The sequence below is a fragment of the Rana temporaria genome, chromosome 13 (assembly GCF_905171775.1).
Source record: "Rana temporaria chromosome 13, aRanTem1.1, whole genome shotgun sequence".
NCBI lineage: Eukaryota > Metazoa > Chordata > Amphibia > Anura > Ranidae > Rana > Rana temporaria.
The window spans coordinates 32,016,737-32,037,590 of NC_053501.1; the positions used below are offsets into that span (position 1 = coordinate 32,016,737).

Below are 20,854 nucleotides of genomic sequence, written 5' to 3' on the forward strand. Positions count from 1 at the left end.
TACACTGTGCCTCAACAAAGAAGACGACACGCGGTCACGCACGCTCCCGATGCTCGTGCAACTATTGATTGAACTCTGCAAGGGGCAGATGCCAACAGAGGAGGCCGTATTTTATCATGATGGGCAGAGCTGATACGATGGGGCTGGATTTCTCAAAGGGGCGGATGTTTTATTGATTCATCCTCCCCTTTGAGGAATCCACGCCCATCGTATCAGCTCTGCCCATCATAATACAATACGGCTTCTTCTTTAAATGGAACAGACTCCTTGCAGAGTTCAATCAATAATACACCCACCCCTTGCAGAGTTGCACAAGCATCGGGAGCGTGCGCAAGCGTGTGGCAGAATGTTGTCTTCTTTGCGCAAGCACAGTGTACAACTGTTCATGTTCGAAGACTTTTGGCGGCTCGGTACTGCGCAAGCGCTGCGCAGTACAGGGGGGGGGGCATTATTCGACGGGGGGCATTTCTGGGCACAACATCAGCGCCATGCTCTCTGACGGTGGATCAGCAACACATCATCTGGGCTTACAAACACACCATCCCAGAGCATGAGGTCGTGGACCACATCGGAGGACTCCGTGGGCAATGGATTGAGCACCCCTGCAGTAGAGAGTACTAGCAGTCACAAGTATGTTAACAATACCTAGCTATGAGTACGTCAGGTGCAAATGTTTTTGTTCTCACTTCTAGCAGTGCTGAAATACTGTATGAGTAACAGTTGCCAATAGAAAGGTGACCAAAGAAGAACTGGCCAACTATGCACCACCACGTGTATTCTTCCTTGAAACTTGGTATTTGTCTAGAAAACGTTGTCTCTGCGAGGGAGCTTCCTGTAATAAGGACCGGTCACTGCTGCTCTCTCTCCTTGTGCAGGGGGACTAGTCTTGTCTCCGCCCCCTCCTCTTCTGAAGGCAGTCTGGGGCCTGCTGGGTCCTTCCCACAGCTCTGCTCTCTGCACAGGCCATGTACAACACAGTGGTGATTAGGCATGTGCATTTCGCTTCGTTCCGAATCGAAATTCTGACACATTTTTCATTATTCGGACATTCAGATGCATACGAATTCCCAAATTGTAATATTAACGAATTAACCGAATCCGAACGAACGTTTTCGAATCAAAAATCCGCGTACGAAATTCGATCACGAAAACAATCGAATTCGAAAACAAATTCGAATGAAAATTAAAAGCAAATCTGAATCAAAATCTAAAAAATATAAATCGATTTCTAAAAAAGAATACAATAAAATAGAATATAAAATAATAAAACAATAGAATGAAAATCAAAGAATAGTAAAGAACAGAATGTAATTTAATAGAATGTAATCAAATACAATAGAATATGACCTGGCTTCTTCTATCTATCTTCCATTTTCTGAAATTCGAAATTCATATAGAATAAACTCAAATTCGAATAGAAAAATATTAGAAGAGTAGAATAATAAAATATATATATATATATATTTTTTTTTCTGCTCTATTCTAATATTTTTTTATTCGAATTTGAGTTCATTCTATATGAATTTCGAATTTCAGAAAATGGAAGATAGATAGAAGAAGCCAGGTCATATTCTATTGTATTTGATTACATTCTATTAAATTACATTCTGTTCTTTACTATTCTTTGATTTTCATTCTATTGTTTTATTATTTTATATTCTATTTTATAGCATTCTTTTTTATTAATCGATTTATATTTTTTAGATTTTGATTCAAATTTGCTTTCAATTTTCATTCGAATTTGTTTTCGAATTCGAATAGAATTTGTTTTCGAATCCGATTGAAATATTATCGAATCTGGTCGAAATATTTTCGAATTCGACCGGATTTTTCGAAATTTGGTTGAAAACGAACAAATTCCGAAAACGAATTTAACACATGTAACGAATCTAACGTAACGAAATTAATTAAATAACGAATTAAAACGAAACGAAAATAATTTTTCCCTTTTAACCCTTTTTTTAAAGTGCTAATATGCCCATTGCAAAACGATGTGATTTTTAATAAACCAACCTTTATCTCTTCCTTCTTCTGCTGGCATTGCTAGGCTGCCAACAAAGGTCCCAGGCAGAGTGCACATGGTATCAGGAGCCAGCACTACGGAGGAAGCATGAACTTATGTGGCCCCTGCTCCCTCCGTTGCCGGTGTTCTTGATGGGTCAGGGCTGTTTTGGCAAAAGGGGGCCTACTCATTTTTAACCACTTCCATACCGGGCACTTTCCCCCCCCCTCCTGCCCATGGCAATTTTTATCTTTCGCACTTTGAATGACAATTGCGCGGTCATGCTACACTGTACCCAAATGACATTTTTAGCATTTTCTTCTCACAAATAGAGCTTTCTTTTAGTGGCACTTGATCACCTCTGTGGTTTTAAATTGTTGGGCTTTAAACTAAAAAACTGATTGGCACTGATGGTCGGCACTGGATAGGCAGCAATGAGGAGGGGCTACTGACAGGCTTTTCTGAGTGGCACCGATTGGCACTTTGATGGGGAACTGACATTCATTACTGATTGGAACTTTTTTGGGCACTGTTGTGGGCACTGACAGGCTTTATAGAGGGGCACAGGCTGGCATGTGATGGGCATTTATTGTAAACTGATTGGCACATTTTGATGGGGCTACTCATTGTGCTGATTAACAGCACAGACCCCCCCCTCCTCTGACAGGGAGAGCCGCCAATCGGTTCTCCCTGTCAGCATGAACTGAAGAGAGCCGTTTACCGGCACTTCCTGGTTCACGCTATGATCAGCTGTGATTGGTCACAGCTGATGAAGTAAATCGGAGTTGCTGTGTGTCAGACTGACACACAGCACCTCCAATAGCCGAGCTGCCGCCGCTAATTGAGAAGCGGGTGGGAGGGGCCATGAATTGAGAAGCGCGGGGGGGGGGTGCCACAAATTGAGGGGGGTTGCCCTGGGGACCTTTAATAATAAATATATATATATATATATTTAAAAAAGTCAATATTTTTTTTATAATTGTTTTTTTTTTTTTTTTTATAAAAAAAAAAAAGGGGGGGGTGTTGCCATATGGGGCCTCTAACAGGAAAAAAAAAAAAAAAAAAAGGGGGTTGCCATCCGGGCCCCTTACAGGTTTACTGCCTGTACCCCCCTGATGGTTTTGGTTTTGGTTTTGATGAAGTTACCTTTATCACCAAAAAATGACAACAGCTTCATTTTGAGAATAAATCACCACCAACATGCTGAAGAAAATATATTTATTGAATATAAGATTAGAAATTTTAACATGTAACAAAGAACGTAGAAATGCGTTTTCCAGCAGAACAGAGGAGCAAGCAGGAAGCTAAGCCCATTACACCCATAGTCCAGATTCCCCCTGCAGAAAGCAAAAGCCGGCATCTCTCCTGAAGGAAGATCACACTGGGAATTCTGACAACAAGGTTACATCTTTGAATAAAAATATTCTAAATTAACAAAATGGCTGCTGTCAGGTCTTTGGTATCATACCATTTCATGGAGGCTGAAACATGTACATGAACAAAGTCACCAGGGTGTGTATTGCTAAAATTATTCTACACTAACTGAAACTCAGAGGGGACGAGGACAAAAACGATCAGCAATGCTGTGACCCATGTGTCCTCAATGCATTAGGCCAGTGATGCCTAACCTCGGCACCCCAGATGTTTTGGAACTACATTTCCCATGATGCTCTGCACTCTGCAGCGTAGTGGAGCATCATGGGAAACATAGTTCCAAAACATCTGGGGTGCCAAGGTTCTCCATCACTGCATTAGGCTATACTGAGCCTATTCACTATAAAAATGTAAGCATCTTCAAGACTCATTGTTTTTAGACCTCGCAGGTAAAACTACCAAGTTGGTATATTTAAAAAGTGATCTCATGCTTTCTGAAAATGTAAAGTTAAAGAATCATGTCTTAGGGTAGGCTTGACAAAGTGCCCGCACTACATGTGGGTCTCGTTCACATAAGGTGGCAAAGGGGTTGAGTTTGTACCCTCCCTATACTTGGGATCCTCCAAGTGCAGGGGGGGGGGGGATGAAGACCACCATATCTTAAAGCGGGGGTTCTCCCTAAAACATTTTTTTTTTCTAGCATTTGATTCAGCATAGTAGCGTGAGCTACAGTATGCCTTTATATAATTTTTTAGCGCCGTACTCACTCTGTAATCGAGTAGTAACGTTTCCGGGGAATGGGCGTTCCTATTCAGAGGGCTCGTGATTGACGGCCGGCTATGGCGCGTCACGCTTCACGGAAATAGCCGAAATAGGTGTTTGCTCTTCACGGCGCCTGCGCAGTCAGCTCCGATGTCTGTGCGCAGGCGCCGTATAGTGCCGGGAAGAGCCGAGACCTACTCCGGCTATCTTCGGGGAGCGTGACGTGCCATAGCCGGCCGTCAATCATCTTGCCTCTGGATAGGAACGCCCATTCCCCGCGGGGAGTCGGAATCTTCTCTATAGGATTAAACAGTGAGTACGGGGCAAAAAAAAAAAAATAAGGCATACTGTAGCTCGCGCTACTATGCTTAATTTAATCCTACAATGTTGTTACTGAGGGTGAACCACCGCTTTAAGCCTCCTCCTGAAAATGCTGCCCAGGTTACAGTCATGTGGATTGTTCTTGATCACTGGTCCAAAACTAGAAAGTCAGGATTTCTGACATCCAGGTTGATAATTCATTACTAGCACCAGAGACCGTCCAGAAACTATCATGAGGAGGTAAGAATAGCGCCCCATATCTGCCTATATACAGGTGTCGGCCTTTCATCTTCTAGTCAAAGGCAGAATTCTTCGTTTTGCATTTTCAGACAGGTAGGTAGGTTTGCTTTGAGCAGCTTAAACCTCTCCAAGGACCCGTCAGTAATGATCAACCTTCATCCAACAGAAATGTAAAACCAAAAGCTCTCACACTATAGGAAACATTAAAAAGGCAAATTGGCTTTGGCAACTCCTTCCAGCAATGAAAGTATTAACTTCTAACCTTGAACTAATTTAGAAGGAACATGTACTGGACTGTCTACAAGGCAAACATTAATACATGAATAAATGTAATCTAGATATTACCATTTGTATTTCTGATTGCAAACCCTGCCAGTACAGAGCTCAGGCGACCTAGTCTACTTCTTCAATGGTGGGTCCTCCTGCTCCTTTACCTGCTCCTCCTGCTGCTCCTCCACAAGTGGCTCCTGGATTAGGGGCTCCTCCCTGGTAAAGCTTGGTAATGATTGGATTGCATACTTTCTCCAATTCTTTTTGCTGATGCTCAAACTCCTCTTTCTCCGCCATCTGGTTCTTGTCCAGCCAATCAAGGACTGACTTGCACTTGGACGAAATCTTCTCTTTGTCCTGGTCGCTCAACTTACCCTTCAGCTTCTCATCTTCTATGGTCTGCTTGATTTGGTAGACGTAAGACTCTACCCCGTTCTTAGCCCCCACCCTATCACGGTTGGCCTCGTCTTCCGCCTTGTACTGCTCAGCCTCATTCACCATGCGGTCAATGTCATCTTTGCTCAGCCGGCCCTTGTCATTGGTGATGGTGATTTTGTTTTCTTTGCCTGTGCTCTTGTCCGCGGCGGTCACGTTCAGTATACCATTCGCATCAATGTCAAAAGTTACCTTCAAAAGGCAAAGCAAGTGCAAATGTTAGAATCACAATACCGACCATAAAGTAAACCTAACATGAAAGAAACATGGATGCTAACCTCCTTCTGAAAATGCTATTTACCTGGCTGTTATTCTAAACTACCGTATTTTCCGGCGTATTACACGACTGGGCGTATAAGACGACCCCCTAATTTTCCAGGAAAAATGTTGGTTTTGGGATATACTCACTGTATAAGACTATCCCCTTCTTACTAGTCTTTCTGGAAGCTGAGGGGTAGCCAGAACCGCTGACAGAAACAGGCTTTTTCAAATCTCACTGTGCCATTACATTCCTCACTGTGCCATTACATGCCCCCACTGTGCCATCACTTGCCCCCACTGTGCCATCACTTGCCCCCACTGTGCCATCACTTGCCCCCACTGTGCCATCACTTGCCCCTCACTGTGCCATCACTTGCCCCTCACTGTGCCATCACTTGCCCCTCACTGTGCCATCACTTGCCCCCTCTCTGTGCCATCACTTGCCCCTCACTGTGCCATCACTTGCCCCTCACTGTGCCATCACTTGCCCCTCACTGTGCCATCACTTGCCCCCTCTCTGTGCCATCACTTGCCCCCTCTCTGTGCCATCACTTGCCCCCTCTCTGTGCCATCACTTGCCCCTCTCTGTGCCTGAGCTTGCCCCCACTGTGCCTGAACTTGCCCCCCAGTGCAATCACTGCAAACACTGCCATCACTCACTTTTTTCCTGAATAGGCTGTGCGGTGACAGTCTCCGTGCTGTGAGCGTCAATGATTTAAAAGATGCGCCTTCTCCTCAGACTGTCCTGTGATAGGCGGAACACAAAATTTCCCAGCAGCGCCTCTGTTCTGTGTTCCGCCTATCACGGACGTCCTCTCATCTCGTCCGAGAATGAGAAGGCATCTGTGATAGGAGGAACACAGAACAGAGGCGCTGCTGGGAAGATTTGTGTTCCGCCTTTCACAGAACACTCTGAGGAGAAGGCGCAGCTTTTAAACCATTGACGCTCTCGCAGCACGGAGACTGTCCCCGGCGTATAAGACGACCCCCGACTTTGGATGCATTTTTTTGCATCCAGAAAGTCGTCTTATACGCCGAAAATACGGTACGTTCTTTGTCATTGACCTGGAACAAGCATCAAAATCTGGAAAGACAGAGGGAGAGATTTACTAAAACTGGGACACTCAGAATCTGGTGCAGCTGTGCATGGTAGCCAATCATTTTCTGACTTCAGCTTCTCCAATTAAGCTTTGACAATAAAAACTTGGATCTGATTGGTTTCTATGCAGAGCTTCACCAAATGTTGCACTCTTCAGTCTTAGTAAATCCCCCCCATAGTGTTCCTGGTCAGTGCCTCAAATACCTTGAGCAAGACAGCTAAGCATCTAGAATTTTCAGGAGAGGTCAGTATAAGTATCTTCATTGTAACCACTTCAATACTGGGCACTTACACCCCCTTCCTTCCCAGGCCAATTTTCAGCTTTCCGCGCTCTCACATTTTCAATGAGAATTGCGCGGTCATGCAACACTGTACCCAAATTCGATTTTTATCATTTTGTTCGCACAAATAGAGCTTTCTTTTGGTGGTATTTATTCACCATATATTTTTTGCGATATAAGCGAAAAAATACCGGAACTTTGGGAAAAAAAAATATTTTTTAACCACTTAACCCCCGTACCATATTGCTGGTCAAAGATCAGAGTACTTTTTGCGATTCGGTACTGCTTCGTTTTAACTGACAATTGCGCGGGCGTGCGACGTGGCTCCCAAACAAAATTGGCGTCCTTTTTTTTCCCACAAATAGAGCTTTCTTTTGGTGGTATTTGATCACCTCTGCGGTTTTTAGTTTTTGCGCTATAAACAAAAATAGAGCGACAATTTTGAAAAAAATGAATATTTTTTACTTTTTGCTGTAATAAATATCCCCCAAAAATATATAAAAAAACATTTTTTTCCCCTCAGTTTAGGCCGATACGTATTCTTCTACATATTTTTCGTAAAAAAAATCGCAATAAGCGTTTATTGATTGGTTTGCGCAAACGTTATAGCGTTTACAAAAGAGGGGGTATTTGTATGGCATTTTTATTAATATTTTTTTTTTACTAGTAATGGTGGCGATCAGCGATTTTTTTCGGTACTGCGACATAATGGCGGACACTTCTGACACATTTTGGGACCATTGGTTGTGATTGGACACGGCCGTCATGTGATCAGGAGGGCCAATCACAGAGACCTCCTGCCGATCTGAGATGCGTTGTGTCCGGGTGACAGGAGCGCATCGGGATCGCACCGCTGCGTGGGCACGCCTTGCTGTGAGTGACAGGGGATTTACATGTAAGATTACAAAAAAGATAAGAGGACTGCTCAGCGCTGGATTACCTCTTTGTGGCAAGACTGGGCACAGATGACATGAAATCCTATACTGTACAAGGTGCAAGCCTTAATAATGAAAAAAAAATGGGTTTACATCCCCTTTAAAGAAGTTGTAAACCTCCCTTTGCAAGTTGTACCTATAGGTAAGCCTATATTAAGGCTTATCTATAGGTACTGTAAATATCTCCTAAACGTGCGCCGTTTAGTAGATATTTACTTATACTGCACTGATGATGTCATCGGCGCATGCGCTGTGAAGAACTGGCCCCCCGTGCTGTTTATTCACAAGCGAGTGCCGTGACCGGTATGATACGATGCATACTAGCACATCATGGGGCAGATCCACAGAGCGAGTACGCCGGTGTATCTGCTGATACGCCGGCGTACTTTCAAACTACCCGCGTCGTATCTTTGGTTTGAATCCTCAAACCAAGATACAACGGCATCTGGGTTAGATCCGACAGGTCTTCGTACGCCTTCGGATCTAAGATGCAAATCTTCGGCGTCCGCTGGGTGGCGTTCACGTCGTTTTCCGCGTCAGGTATGCAAATTAGCTATTTCCGACGATCCACGATCGGCGAATTTTTTTTACGGCTTTTTCCGGCGTATAGGTAAAGCTGGTATTTCGTTGCGTATAGTTAGACCTGCCATATTAAGTATGGCCGTCGTTCCCGCGTTTATCTTGAATTTTTTTTGCGTAAGTCGTCCGTGAATCGGGATGGACGTAATTCACGTCTATGTTAAAAAAAATTACGTCCTTGCGACGTCATTTAGCGCAATGCACGGCGGGAAATTTAGGGACGGCGCATGCGCAGTTCATTCGTCGCGGGGACGCGCTTCATTTAAATGAAACACGCCCACTAATTGCAGATTTGAATTCCGCGCCCTTACGCCGCCAGAGATAGACTATGCCGCCGTAACTTACGGCGCAAAATCCAGGGGTTCTAATCCTTTCCCACAATCTAAAGGCAAAGTGTTTTGGCCGGACATGCTGTACACTGTACTCTGCTTTGATTAGAACTTTCCAGATGTGTTGGCACGCTTTCTTTCACACTCTTGTGAAGGAAACGGATAGCACACTCTGCAGTCCTGCCAGATTTGATCACACCGTGGATTGGACAAGATGTCTTTTATTATGTAAAAATTGCAGAGCGGCTTTCTTGTGTCTGTCAGGAAGTCTGGCATTAGGTCTGCCTGGCCCATGTCATCATTATCGCACTATTGCGTCTTATTGTTCATCAGTGGGGAGGCACTCGGGGTTAGCAGGGCATGGAAGGTCATGCTGGCAACGTTGGAAGATCTGCAGTTGGCCATACATGTAGAAAATTTCAGCAATCGCCCTATAGTCTTCTTTCTGAAAATCCTAGGAGCCAGGTGAGAAACTGTTGGCGGAACGGCAGCTGCATCCAATCAGATGAGCCGCTGCTGGCGTATTCTAACAGTAGCAGCTACCAGAATTCAATAGCTGGCAGGAGACATTCGTCCATCCACACTGTAACATGGATGGGGCAATTCAATGAAATCTTATACCGGCCATAGACGGTTCCCGCTGAACTGGCCAAGATTTGTACCATATATGGACAGGCAGAATATACCCAAGTTGATCGATTGATCAACTTGGGTGAAACCAGCCTGTTGGATTTTACATGTGATTATTGCTAGTGGTTGTCATAGCTGCTAGCAATAATCACAGTGTTCTCTCAGCAGGAAAGGCTCCCCCTGCTGGAAGAACACAATGGTCCGTCTGAAGGATTCTACGTTGCTGGGGAAATTGAGCAATTTTCTTTCCTGCAAAAATCGATCTATGGCCAGCCTTACAGTGTATGGCCAGCTTTACCTCTATACCCAGGACAGACTTAACACGATCTGTATTCAATTCACCAGAGTTCAGCTACAGCTGAGTCATCACTCCTTAGAGGACTTTAAAGTGATTGTAAAAGCTTTAATTTTTTTTTTTTTATAAAAAAACAAACATGTCATACTCACTTGCTCTGGGCAAAGCTTTTGCACAGAGCATCCCTGATCCTCCTCTTCTGGGGTCCCCCACTTGCACTCCTGGCTCCTCCTCTTTGGCAAGTGCACCATAGAAAGCCATTTTTTATTGGGGCATTGTTGCAGGCTCACTCCCGAATCGCACTGTATGCATCTATTGACACAGACAGCACGGCTCGGCCCCATCCCATTGAGATCGGGCTCAGGTTATAAGGAGGGGGTGAGGACCTGTGACACAGACGGTTTTTACCTTAAAGCGGGGGTTCACCCTATTAAAAAAAAAAAAAAAAAATTTTTTTTATTCTAGCATAAAATTCGGCATCGTAGCGCGAGCTACAGTATGCCGGTCTTACATTTTTTATCCCTGTACTCACTGTTTAATCCTACCTAGACGATTCCGACTGCCCACGGGGAATGGGCGTTCCAATCCAGACGGAAAGTGATTGACGGCCGGCTCTGGCGCGTCACGCTTCTCCGGAAATAGCCGAAATAGGCTTGGCTCTTCACGGCGCCTGCGCATAGCCTGTGCGCAGGCGCCGTGAAGAGCCGAGACCTACTCCGGCTGTCTTCGGGGAGCGTGACGTGCCAGAGTCGGCCATCAATCACCCTCCCTCTTGCTAGGAACGCCCATTCCCCGCGGCAGACGGAATCTTCTATGGACGATATAACAGTGAGTACAGGGATAAAAAATGTAAGACCGGCATACTGTAGCTCGCGCTACGATGCCGAATTTTATGCTGAAATGTTGTTCAGCAGGGTGAACCACCGCTTTAAGAATGTATTATGGTGGAAAACCTTTAGTCTTTAGAACCACTCAGTAACTAGATAGCTGCATGTATGACTATAGTGAATGTAATGTATTCTAGGATTGACAAGCTCCATCCCTATTAGTCATAGTCTGTGTTAGGAATCTTCCTTCATACAAATGTAATGTTCCCCGCTCAAGTTTACACTGTAAAATAAACTGTGTTCTAGCAACAGATATCAGAGCAGGTGATAAGACTGAAGGGGATGACAGTACATGACAGCGTGTGACGCAGAGAGGGGAATCCGGTACAGTCACAGGGGAACTAGAAATCCAATTCATTCAGGGTACCAATACCGTCTCCTATAGGAAATAAAAAAAAAAGGTGCAGATTGCACTTGCACAGTGGCTGTACATACACACACTATATACAGTATATATATATATATATATATATATATATCTAAACACACACACATATACATACACACACACACACACGTATGTCAGCTAGGGAATGTAGATTGTAAAGTCCTTAAGGGCAGGGACTGTATATATAAAATGCTGTGTAAAAAAAAAAGCATTGATGCTGTATAAATACCCGTAATAAATAAACTTCAGACAATTATTTTTTATTTATTTTTTCATACTTACATAGTAGGTGAGGTTGAAAAAAGACACAAGTCCATCAAGTCCAACATATGTGTGTGATTATATGTCAGTATTACATTGGATATCCCTGTAGGTTGCAGTCGTTCAGGTGCTTATCTAATAGTTTTTTTAATTATCGATGCTCCCCGCTGAGACCACCGCCTGTGGAAGGGAATTCCACATCCTTGCCACGTGTCTTGTTAAACTCCCTTCCGTGAAAAAGTTTTATCCCTATTGTGGGGTCACCAGTACAGTATTTGTAAATTGAAATCATATCCCCTCTCAAGCGTCTCTTCTCCAGAGAGAATAAGTTCAGTGCTCGCAACCTTTCCTCATAACTAATATCCTCCAGACCCTTTATTAGCTTTGTTGCTCTTCTTTGTACTCGCTCTATTTCCAGTGCATCCTTCCTAAGGACTGGTGCCCAGAACTGGACAGCATACTCTAGGTGCGGCCGCACCAGAGTCTTGTAGAGCGGAAGAATTATAGTTTTATCTCTGGAGTTAATCCCCTTTTTAATGCATGTCAATATTCTGTTTGCTTTGTTAGCAACAGCTTGGCATTGCATGCCATTGCTGAGCCTATCATTTACTTTTCCATCCTAGATTCCCCCAGAGGTTCTCCCCCCAGTGTATAGATTGCATTCAGATTTTTGCCACCCAAATGCATTATTTAGCATTTTTCTATATTAACTCTCATTTGCCATATAGTTGCTCACCCCATTAATTTGTTTTCTTAAAGGAGTTCTCTGACCTAAAACTTTTAACCCCCGCTGTGCCCGGGCTGTAAAACTATACAAAATAAACTTTCACTTACCTGCCTACGATCCCCCGTTGTTCCGATATCGCCGTCCCGTTCTTCTCCGCTTCCTGCGTGTCGGTGACTCACAGTGCGCTCAGCCTATCAGCGGCCGCAGCAATGTCCCGTCGCGGCCGCTGATAGGCTGAGCGCACTGTGAGTCACCGACACGCAGGAAGATATCGGAACAACGGGGGATCGTAGGCAGGTAAGTGAAAGTTTATTTTGTATAGTTGTACAGCCCGGGCACAGCGGGGGTTAAAAGTTTTAGGTCAGGGAACTCCTTTAACTGTTGCCACAACAGCACTTATAAGGCAGAATACAATATTATTATCATCATCATCATCATCATCATCATTAATCTGTTAAATAGGAGTTCTACTTGTTTGTAAGTTTATTAACCTCCATAGCGGTATCCCCGAGCGTGACTCGGGGTGGTTTTTCCATGCTAGGATCGGTATCCCCGAGTCACGCTCGGTGTAGATGTGCAGAGCGTGCAGCGGGGCGGCTTACCTTTCGCAGCATCCACAGACAAAGTTACTTACCTTGTCCCTGGATCCTGCGATGCATCCCCGCTGTGTGAGCGAGCGGGTCCTCGCTCGATTCACGGTGTCCCCGTGTGCCGCCGATCTCCGTTCCCTGCGACGTTACGACGCACGGGAGCGGAGAACGGCACCAAATTCAAAAACGTAAACAAACACCTTACATACAGTATACTGTAATCTTATAGATTACAGTACTGTATGTAAAAAATACACACCCCCTTGTCCCTAGTGGTCTGCCCAGTGTCCTACATGTTCTTTTGTATAATAAAAACTGTTCTTTCTGCCTGCAAACTGTAGATTGTCCATAGCAACCAAAAGTGTCCCTTTATGTCAAAAATGGTTTTAGAGCAGCTAGAAAACAGTGATAATAAATTATAATCACTTGCAGAATTGAGCGATAGCGATTTGTGGGGAAATTCGTCATAAAAAAATTAAAGTAATGACAGCAACAATTCTGCAACTGAGCACATTTCAGTGATTTTGAGTTGATTACATTACTGAATAATTTTTATTAGAATTATATTATTATTATTATTTGTTATAATTATTTATAATTATTTATTATATTATAATTTATAATTTTGTTTTTTAAAAAAAATTCATACCCGGGATGCCTACTAGACTCTTGTTTGGTCAGATTTAAGTGAGTTATTCCTAAGAATTGCAGGCCTACAGTATAAAACGCCAAATTTCCTTGCAAAATAATTGTACCGCTTTTGGTACGTAATTCTAGACAGAATCATATCGCCAGGGAGGTTAAAAGTTAGCAGCTACAAAAAGTGTAGCTGCTGACTTTTAATAAACAGACACTCACCTGCCCCACGGTCCAGCGATGCGGCCGCCCCAAAGCCTCGCTCCTCTCCCCCTCCTCTCCGATCCTGCTGTTTGCATCTCCATAACACAAAAAGGGAACCCCAAAAGGTAAATTTTGCAAATATAATTAACCCCCCAAAAATATACTTCTTTAGTATGAATTCCCAAAAAGAGCGTAAAGGACCTTTTTTTTCAGGGAGATGGAAGAGGGTAGGAACCCAGCAAGAGGACTGAAGTGTGAAGCTAGTTACTGTAAATCCAGAGGGATCTGATCAAATGTCAAGTTGTTCTTGGCAAGAGAACTATTACTGTATACTGTCATAACCAACATTCACATCTGTTGCGCTAATAAAAATAACCTTCTGGCTGATTTATAACAGGGAGAAATGTGAGCTGTTGCCCAGAATGGCCAATCCAATTTGATTCTTGCTCTCTGTGGGAAATAAACCCAGAAAAGTGGCTGCTATGTACAAAGCTCCCTTTCTCTCTGCTGGTGCTATATTGTATGGCCGATCAACGAATAAGGGGGTCACCCTATGAATCCAAGAGGGACATTTTTCATGGACACATAAGGGCCCTTTCACACGGGACGGATCCGTGATGATCCGCCCCGTGAACCTCTGCTTGCTCAGTGGGGATCGCTCCATTGATCCCAGCTGAGCCGGCGGATGACAGGGCGGTCCCCACACAATGTGCAGGGACCGCCCTGTCAGATCTCCGCTCTCCCCTATCGGGGGGGGATGCATAGGATGCATTAAAGTGAAAAAAAACACAAACTTTTACAACCCCTTTAATAGAGGCCCCCACCTCTAATTGTTTTTGAATATATATATTTTTTTTGTCGTTTTGTACTTTTTCTGTTGTCTTGAAACTGTACTTCCGTCCTACCTTGCTCTGGGGAGGTACATCATTTCTGCTTTTCAATTGGGATTGCTGTGTCATCAATCCCAGGAGCCAATGGGCAACCCCCGCAGCTAGTATTGTGGTCGTTCAAAACCGGAAACGACGTGATGCTAGGCGGAGGTAGGCGCCATTTTTTAAATGAGAATTTAGTATTAGTATTTAGTAGTACCGTATTTATCGGCGTATACCGCGCACTTTTTTGCCCTGAAAATCAGGGCAAAATCGTGGGTGCGCGGTATACGCCGATACCCGCTTTCCCGCGCCGAGTTTTGAATACTGCGCCGACATATACCGAGCGCAGTACACTCGGGTATAGTCGGGCAGTCTCGGCTCCTTCCGCGCTCACGTCCTGGACGTACAGGACGTCAGCACGAGAGTTGCCGAGCATTGCCGACAATACACGACTGCCGGACCCGACGAAGAGGACACCCGAAGCCGCAGAAGGATGCCGGACCCGACGAAGAGGACACCCGAAGCCGCAGAAGGACACCGGACCCGACGAAGAGGACACCCGAAGCCGCAGACGAACGCCGGACCCGACGAGGCCGCCGCGCAAGACACCAAAACTGTTAGCACAAAAAAAACTTTTTTTCCACAGGATTGGGGGCAACTTTAGGGGTGCGCGGTATACGCGGGAGCGCGTTATACCGCGATAAATACGGTAATTTAGTGGGCGCGCTTCCTTCCCACTGCACATGTGCGAGATCGGGAGGTGCATGCTGGGTAGTCAGCATGCACCTAATGCCCACAGTCAGGAAGGTCGTGTTGTGTTTTAGGAGATCATAGTCAGTAAACAATGCGGCACAAATAACAAAAAGTGGACACTTGGACGGACAGGAAAGTCTGAGTAGTAATTGTCACGGGGGGTAATTTTATTTGAAGAAAAAAAAGCGGCCAGAACTCTGCTTTAAGTGCAGTAGCAAAAATGACAGATCAGGGCATCCTACCAACATTGGGGTTCCGTAACAGCTGTGCATGAGATCACCAAGAACTGCTACATGGGCAACAGCTGGCCTCATTCACACAACACATTGCTGTGCATTCTGCTACATTTTCAATTTCAACACAGCAAAAGGGCATCTAGGATTAAGCCCCACATGGGCGAAATGCTTTGGGTGGGGGAAGGGGGCTCTTCAATGGGTGGAGAACCGAGCTGAAGCCAATTCTCATCATCTTTCACCAGTCTGCTGATCCTGTGTATAGCCGGACACCATTTTCTTGTAGTCACAGCAAAGTGCAAGCACAAAACTGACAGTGCAACTAATTTACTGAAACGAATGTCCTGTGTGAATAAGCCCCACTTGTCACCTATGTTATTGATCTCAGCCATTAAAATTATCAAACATTTTTTAACGAACCGCAATTGGTATAGGATGTCCTATTTGTTGCCAAAAGCGTTGCGAAAACACCCAACTCTGTGTATGCCTGGCGTCTTTCATCCTACCATGGTGAAAAACACTGAGCCTAGGTTCACATTGAAGCGATTTGTAATGCGCTTTGAGAGATCAAATCGCATGACAAGTCGTAGCCTATTGAAGGCAATGGCAGTGTTCCAATCGGTGCGACACCGATTTTGCGGTGCCGCATCGATTTGCAAAAGTAGTTCCTGCACTACTTTTGCCGATTTGAGGTGCGATTTCAATAGACATCTGTGCATGAAGCCACACAAATGTCTATCAAGTATCACCTGAAATCGCGCTGACCTTGCTACTTTGAAATCACGATACTTCAAGTAAAGTAGCGCGATTTCAAAGTAGCATCAATGTGAACCAGGGCTAAGGGGTTGATTTACTAAAACTGGAGAGTGCAAAATCTGGTGTAGCTGTGCATGGTAGCCAATCAGCTTCCAGGTTTTATTGTCAAAGCTTACTTGAACAAGCTAAAGTTAGAAGCCGATTGGCTACCATGCAGAGCTGCACCAGATTCTGCACTCTCCAGATTTAGTAAACCAACGCCATTGTCTTTGTAAAGGGACCCCCTACCCGTTATACTCACCTTACCAACTGGTAATAAAATCCAAACTGAGCCTGATTTACTAATGTGAAGCAGATCTGGAGTCAGACATGCTGAAATACACTGTCCTGACTTTAAACATCTTATTTCAGAAAGAGGCAGCTTCTTCTTCTCCATGGATGTTGCAGCAAGCACAAGTCCTCTTCAGCTCACTCCACACTTTAGTAAATGTGATATAATGAGGGTGATTTACTAAAACTGGAGTGCAAAGCCTGGTGCAGTTGTGCATGGTAGCCAATCAGCTTCTCACTTCAGCTTGTTCAATAAAGCTTTAACAATAAAAAAAAAAAAATGGAAACTGATTGGTTTCTCTGCAGAGCTACACCAGATTTGGCACCCTCCAGTTTTAGTAAATGAACTCCTAATTTTTTTTACCATGGTAGGATGAAAGATGCCAGCCATACACAGAGTTGGCTATTTTCGCACAGCTTTTGGCAGTAAATATGACATAGTTGGGCATCCTACCAATTGTGGTTCACTAGAAACTGTTTGGTCATTTTAATGGATGAGATCAATACATGGGTGACAAATGGGGCTTATTTACACCGCACATTGCTGTGTATTGCCCTACCCACATTGTGGTTCAGTACATGTTTGATCATTATTGTTGGTTACATGGGCAAAGTAGGTCTGGTTCACACAGTCACACTGCCATGCAATCTGCTACATTTTCCAACACAGTCAAAGGCATAATGCACAAGATAAACTCCAAGGGCTGTTCACAGGAAACATTCCTGCAGGCTGCATCGCATTGATCTGTATGTGCAAATTCCCCAAATTTCCACTCTCCAGATTTAATAAATCTCCCCAAGTATGTTTACTCATCTGCATGTACTCTGATCTCTCTATGTGCTCCGAACTGCATTGATCTGTATGTGCATTGACCTCTATATGTACCGATCTGTATCTCAACTGATCTCTTTATGTGCTTTGATCTCTATATGTGTTGTGATCTCTCTGTATGGGTTCTGATCTGTACTGATCTCTGTATGTGGTCTGATCTCTGTATGTGTTCTGATCTCTGTATGTGTTCTGATCTCTATATGTGTTGTGATCTCTATGTGATCTCTATATGTGTTGTGATCTCTATATGTGTTGTGATCTCTGTATGTGTTGTGATCTCTGTATGTGTTCTGATCTGTATTGATCTCTGTACATGTTCTGATCTCTGTATGTGTTCTGATCTCTGTACTGATCTCTGTATGTGTTCTGATCTCTGTACGTGTTCTGATCTCTGTATGTGTTCTGATCTCTGTACTGATCTCTGTATGTGTTCTGATCTCTGTATGTGTTCTGATCTCTGTATGTGTTCTGATCTCTGTACTGATCTCTGTATGTGTTCTGATCTGTACTGATCTTTGTATGTGTTCTGATCTCTGTGTTCTGATCTCTGTATGTGTTCTGATCTCTGTATGTGTTCTGATCTCTGTACTGATCTTTGTATGTGTTCTGATCTCTGTACTGATCTCTGTATGTGTTCTGATCTCTGTACTGATCTCTGTATGTGTTCTGATCTCTGTATGTGTTCTGATCTCTGTACTGATCTCTGTATGTGTTCTGATCTCTGTACTGATCTCTGTATGTGTTCTGATCTCTGTACTGATCTCTGTATGTGTTCTGATCTCTGTACAGGCATACCCAACTTTTAAGTACACAATGAGGTTTATTTTCTTTTTCCTGTCAGGAGCCTAACGCCCCGGGGAATCAGAGCTGGGTCCTCTTTTGAGGACCATTTGACGATGGCACCCGTCGCAGTTTTTTGTGTTTCACTCTCTATGTGTGTGCACATTTTTTCCTGCACCGTGTGGAGTTTTTGGGTTGTGTTTTGCACGCCACAGGCTTTTCAATAGAAAAAAAAAAAAATGAGGTTTATTTACTAAAGCTGGAAAGCACAAAATGAGGCTCACTTCTGCATAGAAACAAATGTATGTGTTGTGATCTGTACTGATCTTTACAGTATATATGTTCTGATCTCTGTAAGTGTTCTGATCTCTGTATGTGTTCTGATCTATGTATGTGTTCTGATCTGTACTGATCTCTACAGTATATGTGTTCTGATCTCTGTATGTGTTCTGATCTGTATTGATCTCTGTATGTGTTCTGATCTATGTATGTGTTCTGATCTCTGTATGTGTTCTGATCTCTGTATGGGTTCTGATCTGTACTGATCTCTGTATGTGTTCTGATCTCTGTATGTGTTCTGATCTCTGTATGGGTTCTGATCTCTGTATGGGTTCTGATCTGTACTGATCTCTGTATGTGTTCTGATCTGTACTGATCTATGTATGTGTTCTGATCTCTGTATGTGTTCTGATCTCTGTATGGGTTCTGATCTCTGTATGGGTTCTGATCTGTACTGATCTATGTATGTGTTCTGATCTGTACTGATCTCTGTATGGGTTCTGATCTGTACTGATCTATGTATGTGTTCTGATCTGTACTGATCTCTGTATGTGTTCTGATCTGTACTGATCTCTGTATGTGTTCTGATCTGTACTGATCTATGTATGGGTTCTGATCTCTGTATGGGTTCTGATCTGTACTGATCTCTGTATGTACCCCAACCTTTTCATTTAAATCAATTCAATGCAGTGGGATCCAGTGTACCCACCCACCCTGTACCGCCCTTTCCCCCTCCATTTTACCTCGATCTGGGGTACCCCTCTGGGTGCCGGGGGGATCCCGTTGAGGTCGAACTTCCCCAGCAGGTTGTTGTCCTTGGTCATGGACCTCTCACCCTCGTAGACTTGGATGAGCACGCTGTTCTGGTTGTCGGAGTAGGTGGTGAAGGTCTGGGTCTGCTTGGTGGGGATGGTGGTGTTTCTCTTGATGAGCGCGGTCATCACTCCTCCGGCAGTCTCGATGCCAAGCGACAGCGGCGCCACGTCGAGGAGCAGCAGGTCCTGCACCTTCTCCGACTTGTCCCCGGTCAGGATGGCCGCCTGCACTGCAGCCCCGTACGCCACCGCCTCATCCGGGTTGATGCTCTTATTGAGCTCCTTGCCGTTGAAGAAATCCTGCAGCATCTTCTGGATCTTGGGGATGCGCGTGGAGCCGCCGACCAGGACAATCTCATTGATCTGCGCCTTGTCCAGCTTGGCGTCTCGCAGCGCCTTCTCCACGGGTTCCAGTGTGCCACGGAACAGGTCGCCGTTGAGCTCCTCAAAGCGGGCACGGGTAATGGATGTATAGTAGTCGGTGCCCTCGTAGAGCGAGTCAATCTCGATGCTGGCCTGGGTGCTGGAGGACAGGGTGCGCTTGGCTCGCTCGCATGCAGTGCGAAGGCGGCGGAGGGCCCGCTTGTTGCTGCTTATGTCCTTCTTGTGTTTGCGTTTGAACTCGTCCACAAAGTGGTTGACCATGCGGTTGTCAAAGTCCTCGCCACCCAGGTGGGTGTCTCCGGCCGTGGACTTCACCTCGAAGATGCCATCGTCGATGGTGAGTATGGACACATCGAAGGTGCCACCACCCAGGTCAAAGATGAGGACGTTACGTTCACCAGTGCCCTTCTTGTCCAGGCCGTAGGCGATAGCCGCGGCGGTGGGCTCGTTGATGATCCGCAGCACGTTGATGCCAGAGATGGTGCCCGCGTCCTTGGTGGCCTGCCGCTGAGAGTCATTGAAGTAGGCTGGCACTGTGACTACGGCGTTGGGGACCCGGCAGCCCAGGTAAGCCTCAGCGACCTCCTTCATCTTGTTGAGCACCATGGATGAGATCTCCTCCGGGAAGAAGGTCTTCATCTCGCCCTTGTACTCCACCTGCAACTTGGGCTTGCCACCTTCATTCACCACGGTAAAGGGCCAGTGCTTCATATCGGCCTGCACGGTGGGGTCATCGAACCGCCGCCCAATCAGTCGCTTGGCATCGAAGACCGTGTTGTTGGGGTTCATGGCCACCTGGTTCTTGGCTGCATCCCCTACCAGCCGCTCGGTGTCGGTGAATGCCACGTAGCTGGGGGTGGTGCGGTTGCCCTGGTCATTGGCAATAATCTCTACCTTGCCAAGCTGGAACACCCCCACACAGGAGTAGGTGGTGCCCAGGTCGATGCCCACTGCCGGACCACAAGCAGACATGGTTAAATCTCCGTAGCAGTTCACTTCACAGGCTACTCAGCGACTGCTGCGCGATGCTGCCAGTGAGGTGTTTTATACTCCCCCGCCCTTCCCTATCGTTGGTCGACGGCGCCAGCGGGCTTAAAACTTCTATCCAATCGGCGGCTTTAGCCCCGCGGGCTCGGCTGTCACCAACAGTAGCGCGATTGGACAGCGTTTTCCTCCAATTATAATTGTGGACTGGACGTCCTTGCTCGGAGCCATGGCAACGCAGTGAAGCCAGTGCCAAGAACGGGCGTGGTCAGCGTACGCCTGGGATTTTAGGCAGCCAATGGAAGTGCGAGGAGGCGGATCATCGGGCGC

At 45.2% G+C, this 20,854-nt stretch overlaps 1 protein-coding gene across 2 annotated transcripts; it reads right to left on the minus strand.

Moving 5' to 3' along the window:
• Positions 1–4,755: 4,755 nt before the first annotated feature.
• On the minus strand, positions 4,756–20,584 carry HSPA2 (heat shock protein family A (Hsp70) member 2). 2 transcript variants are annotated; one of them, XM_040333323.1, is made up of 2 exons: positions 19,085–20,566; positions 4,756–5,596 (listed from the first exon to the last, which is right to left on the minus strand). In XM_040333323.1, the coding sequence occupies exons 1-2, from the start codon at positions 20,510–20,512 to the stop codon at positions 5,093–5,095; spliced, it is 1,932 nt and encodes a 643-aa protein (XP_040189257.1). In that variant the 5' UTR covers positions 20,513–20,566; the 3' UTR covers positions 4,756–5,092. The 2 variants fall into 2 exon arrangements, with proteins under 2 accessions (XP_040189257.1, XP_040189258.1); XM_040333324.1 differs by lacking the exon at positions 4,756–5,596 and adding an exon at positions 18,939–19,024 and having other exon boundaries at positions 19,071–20,584.
• Between the last annotated feature and the right edge of the window lie 270 nt (positions 20,585–20,854).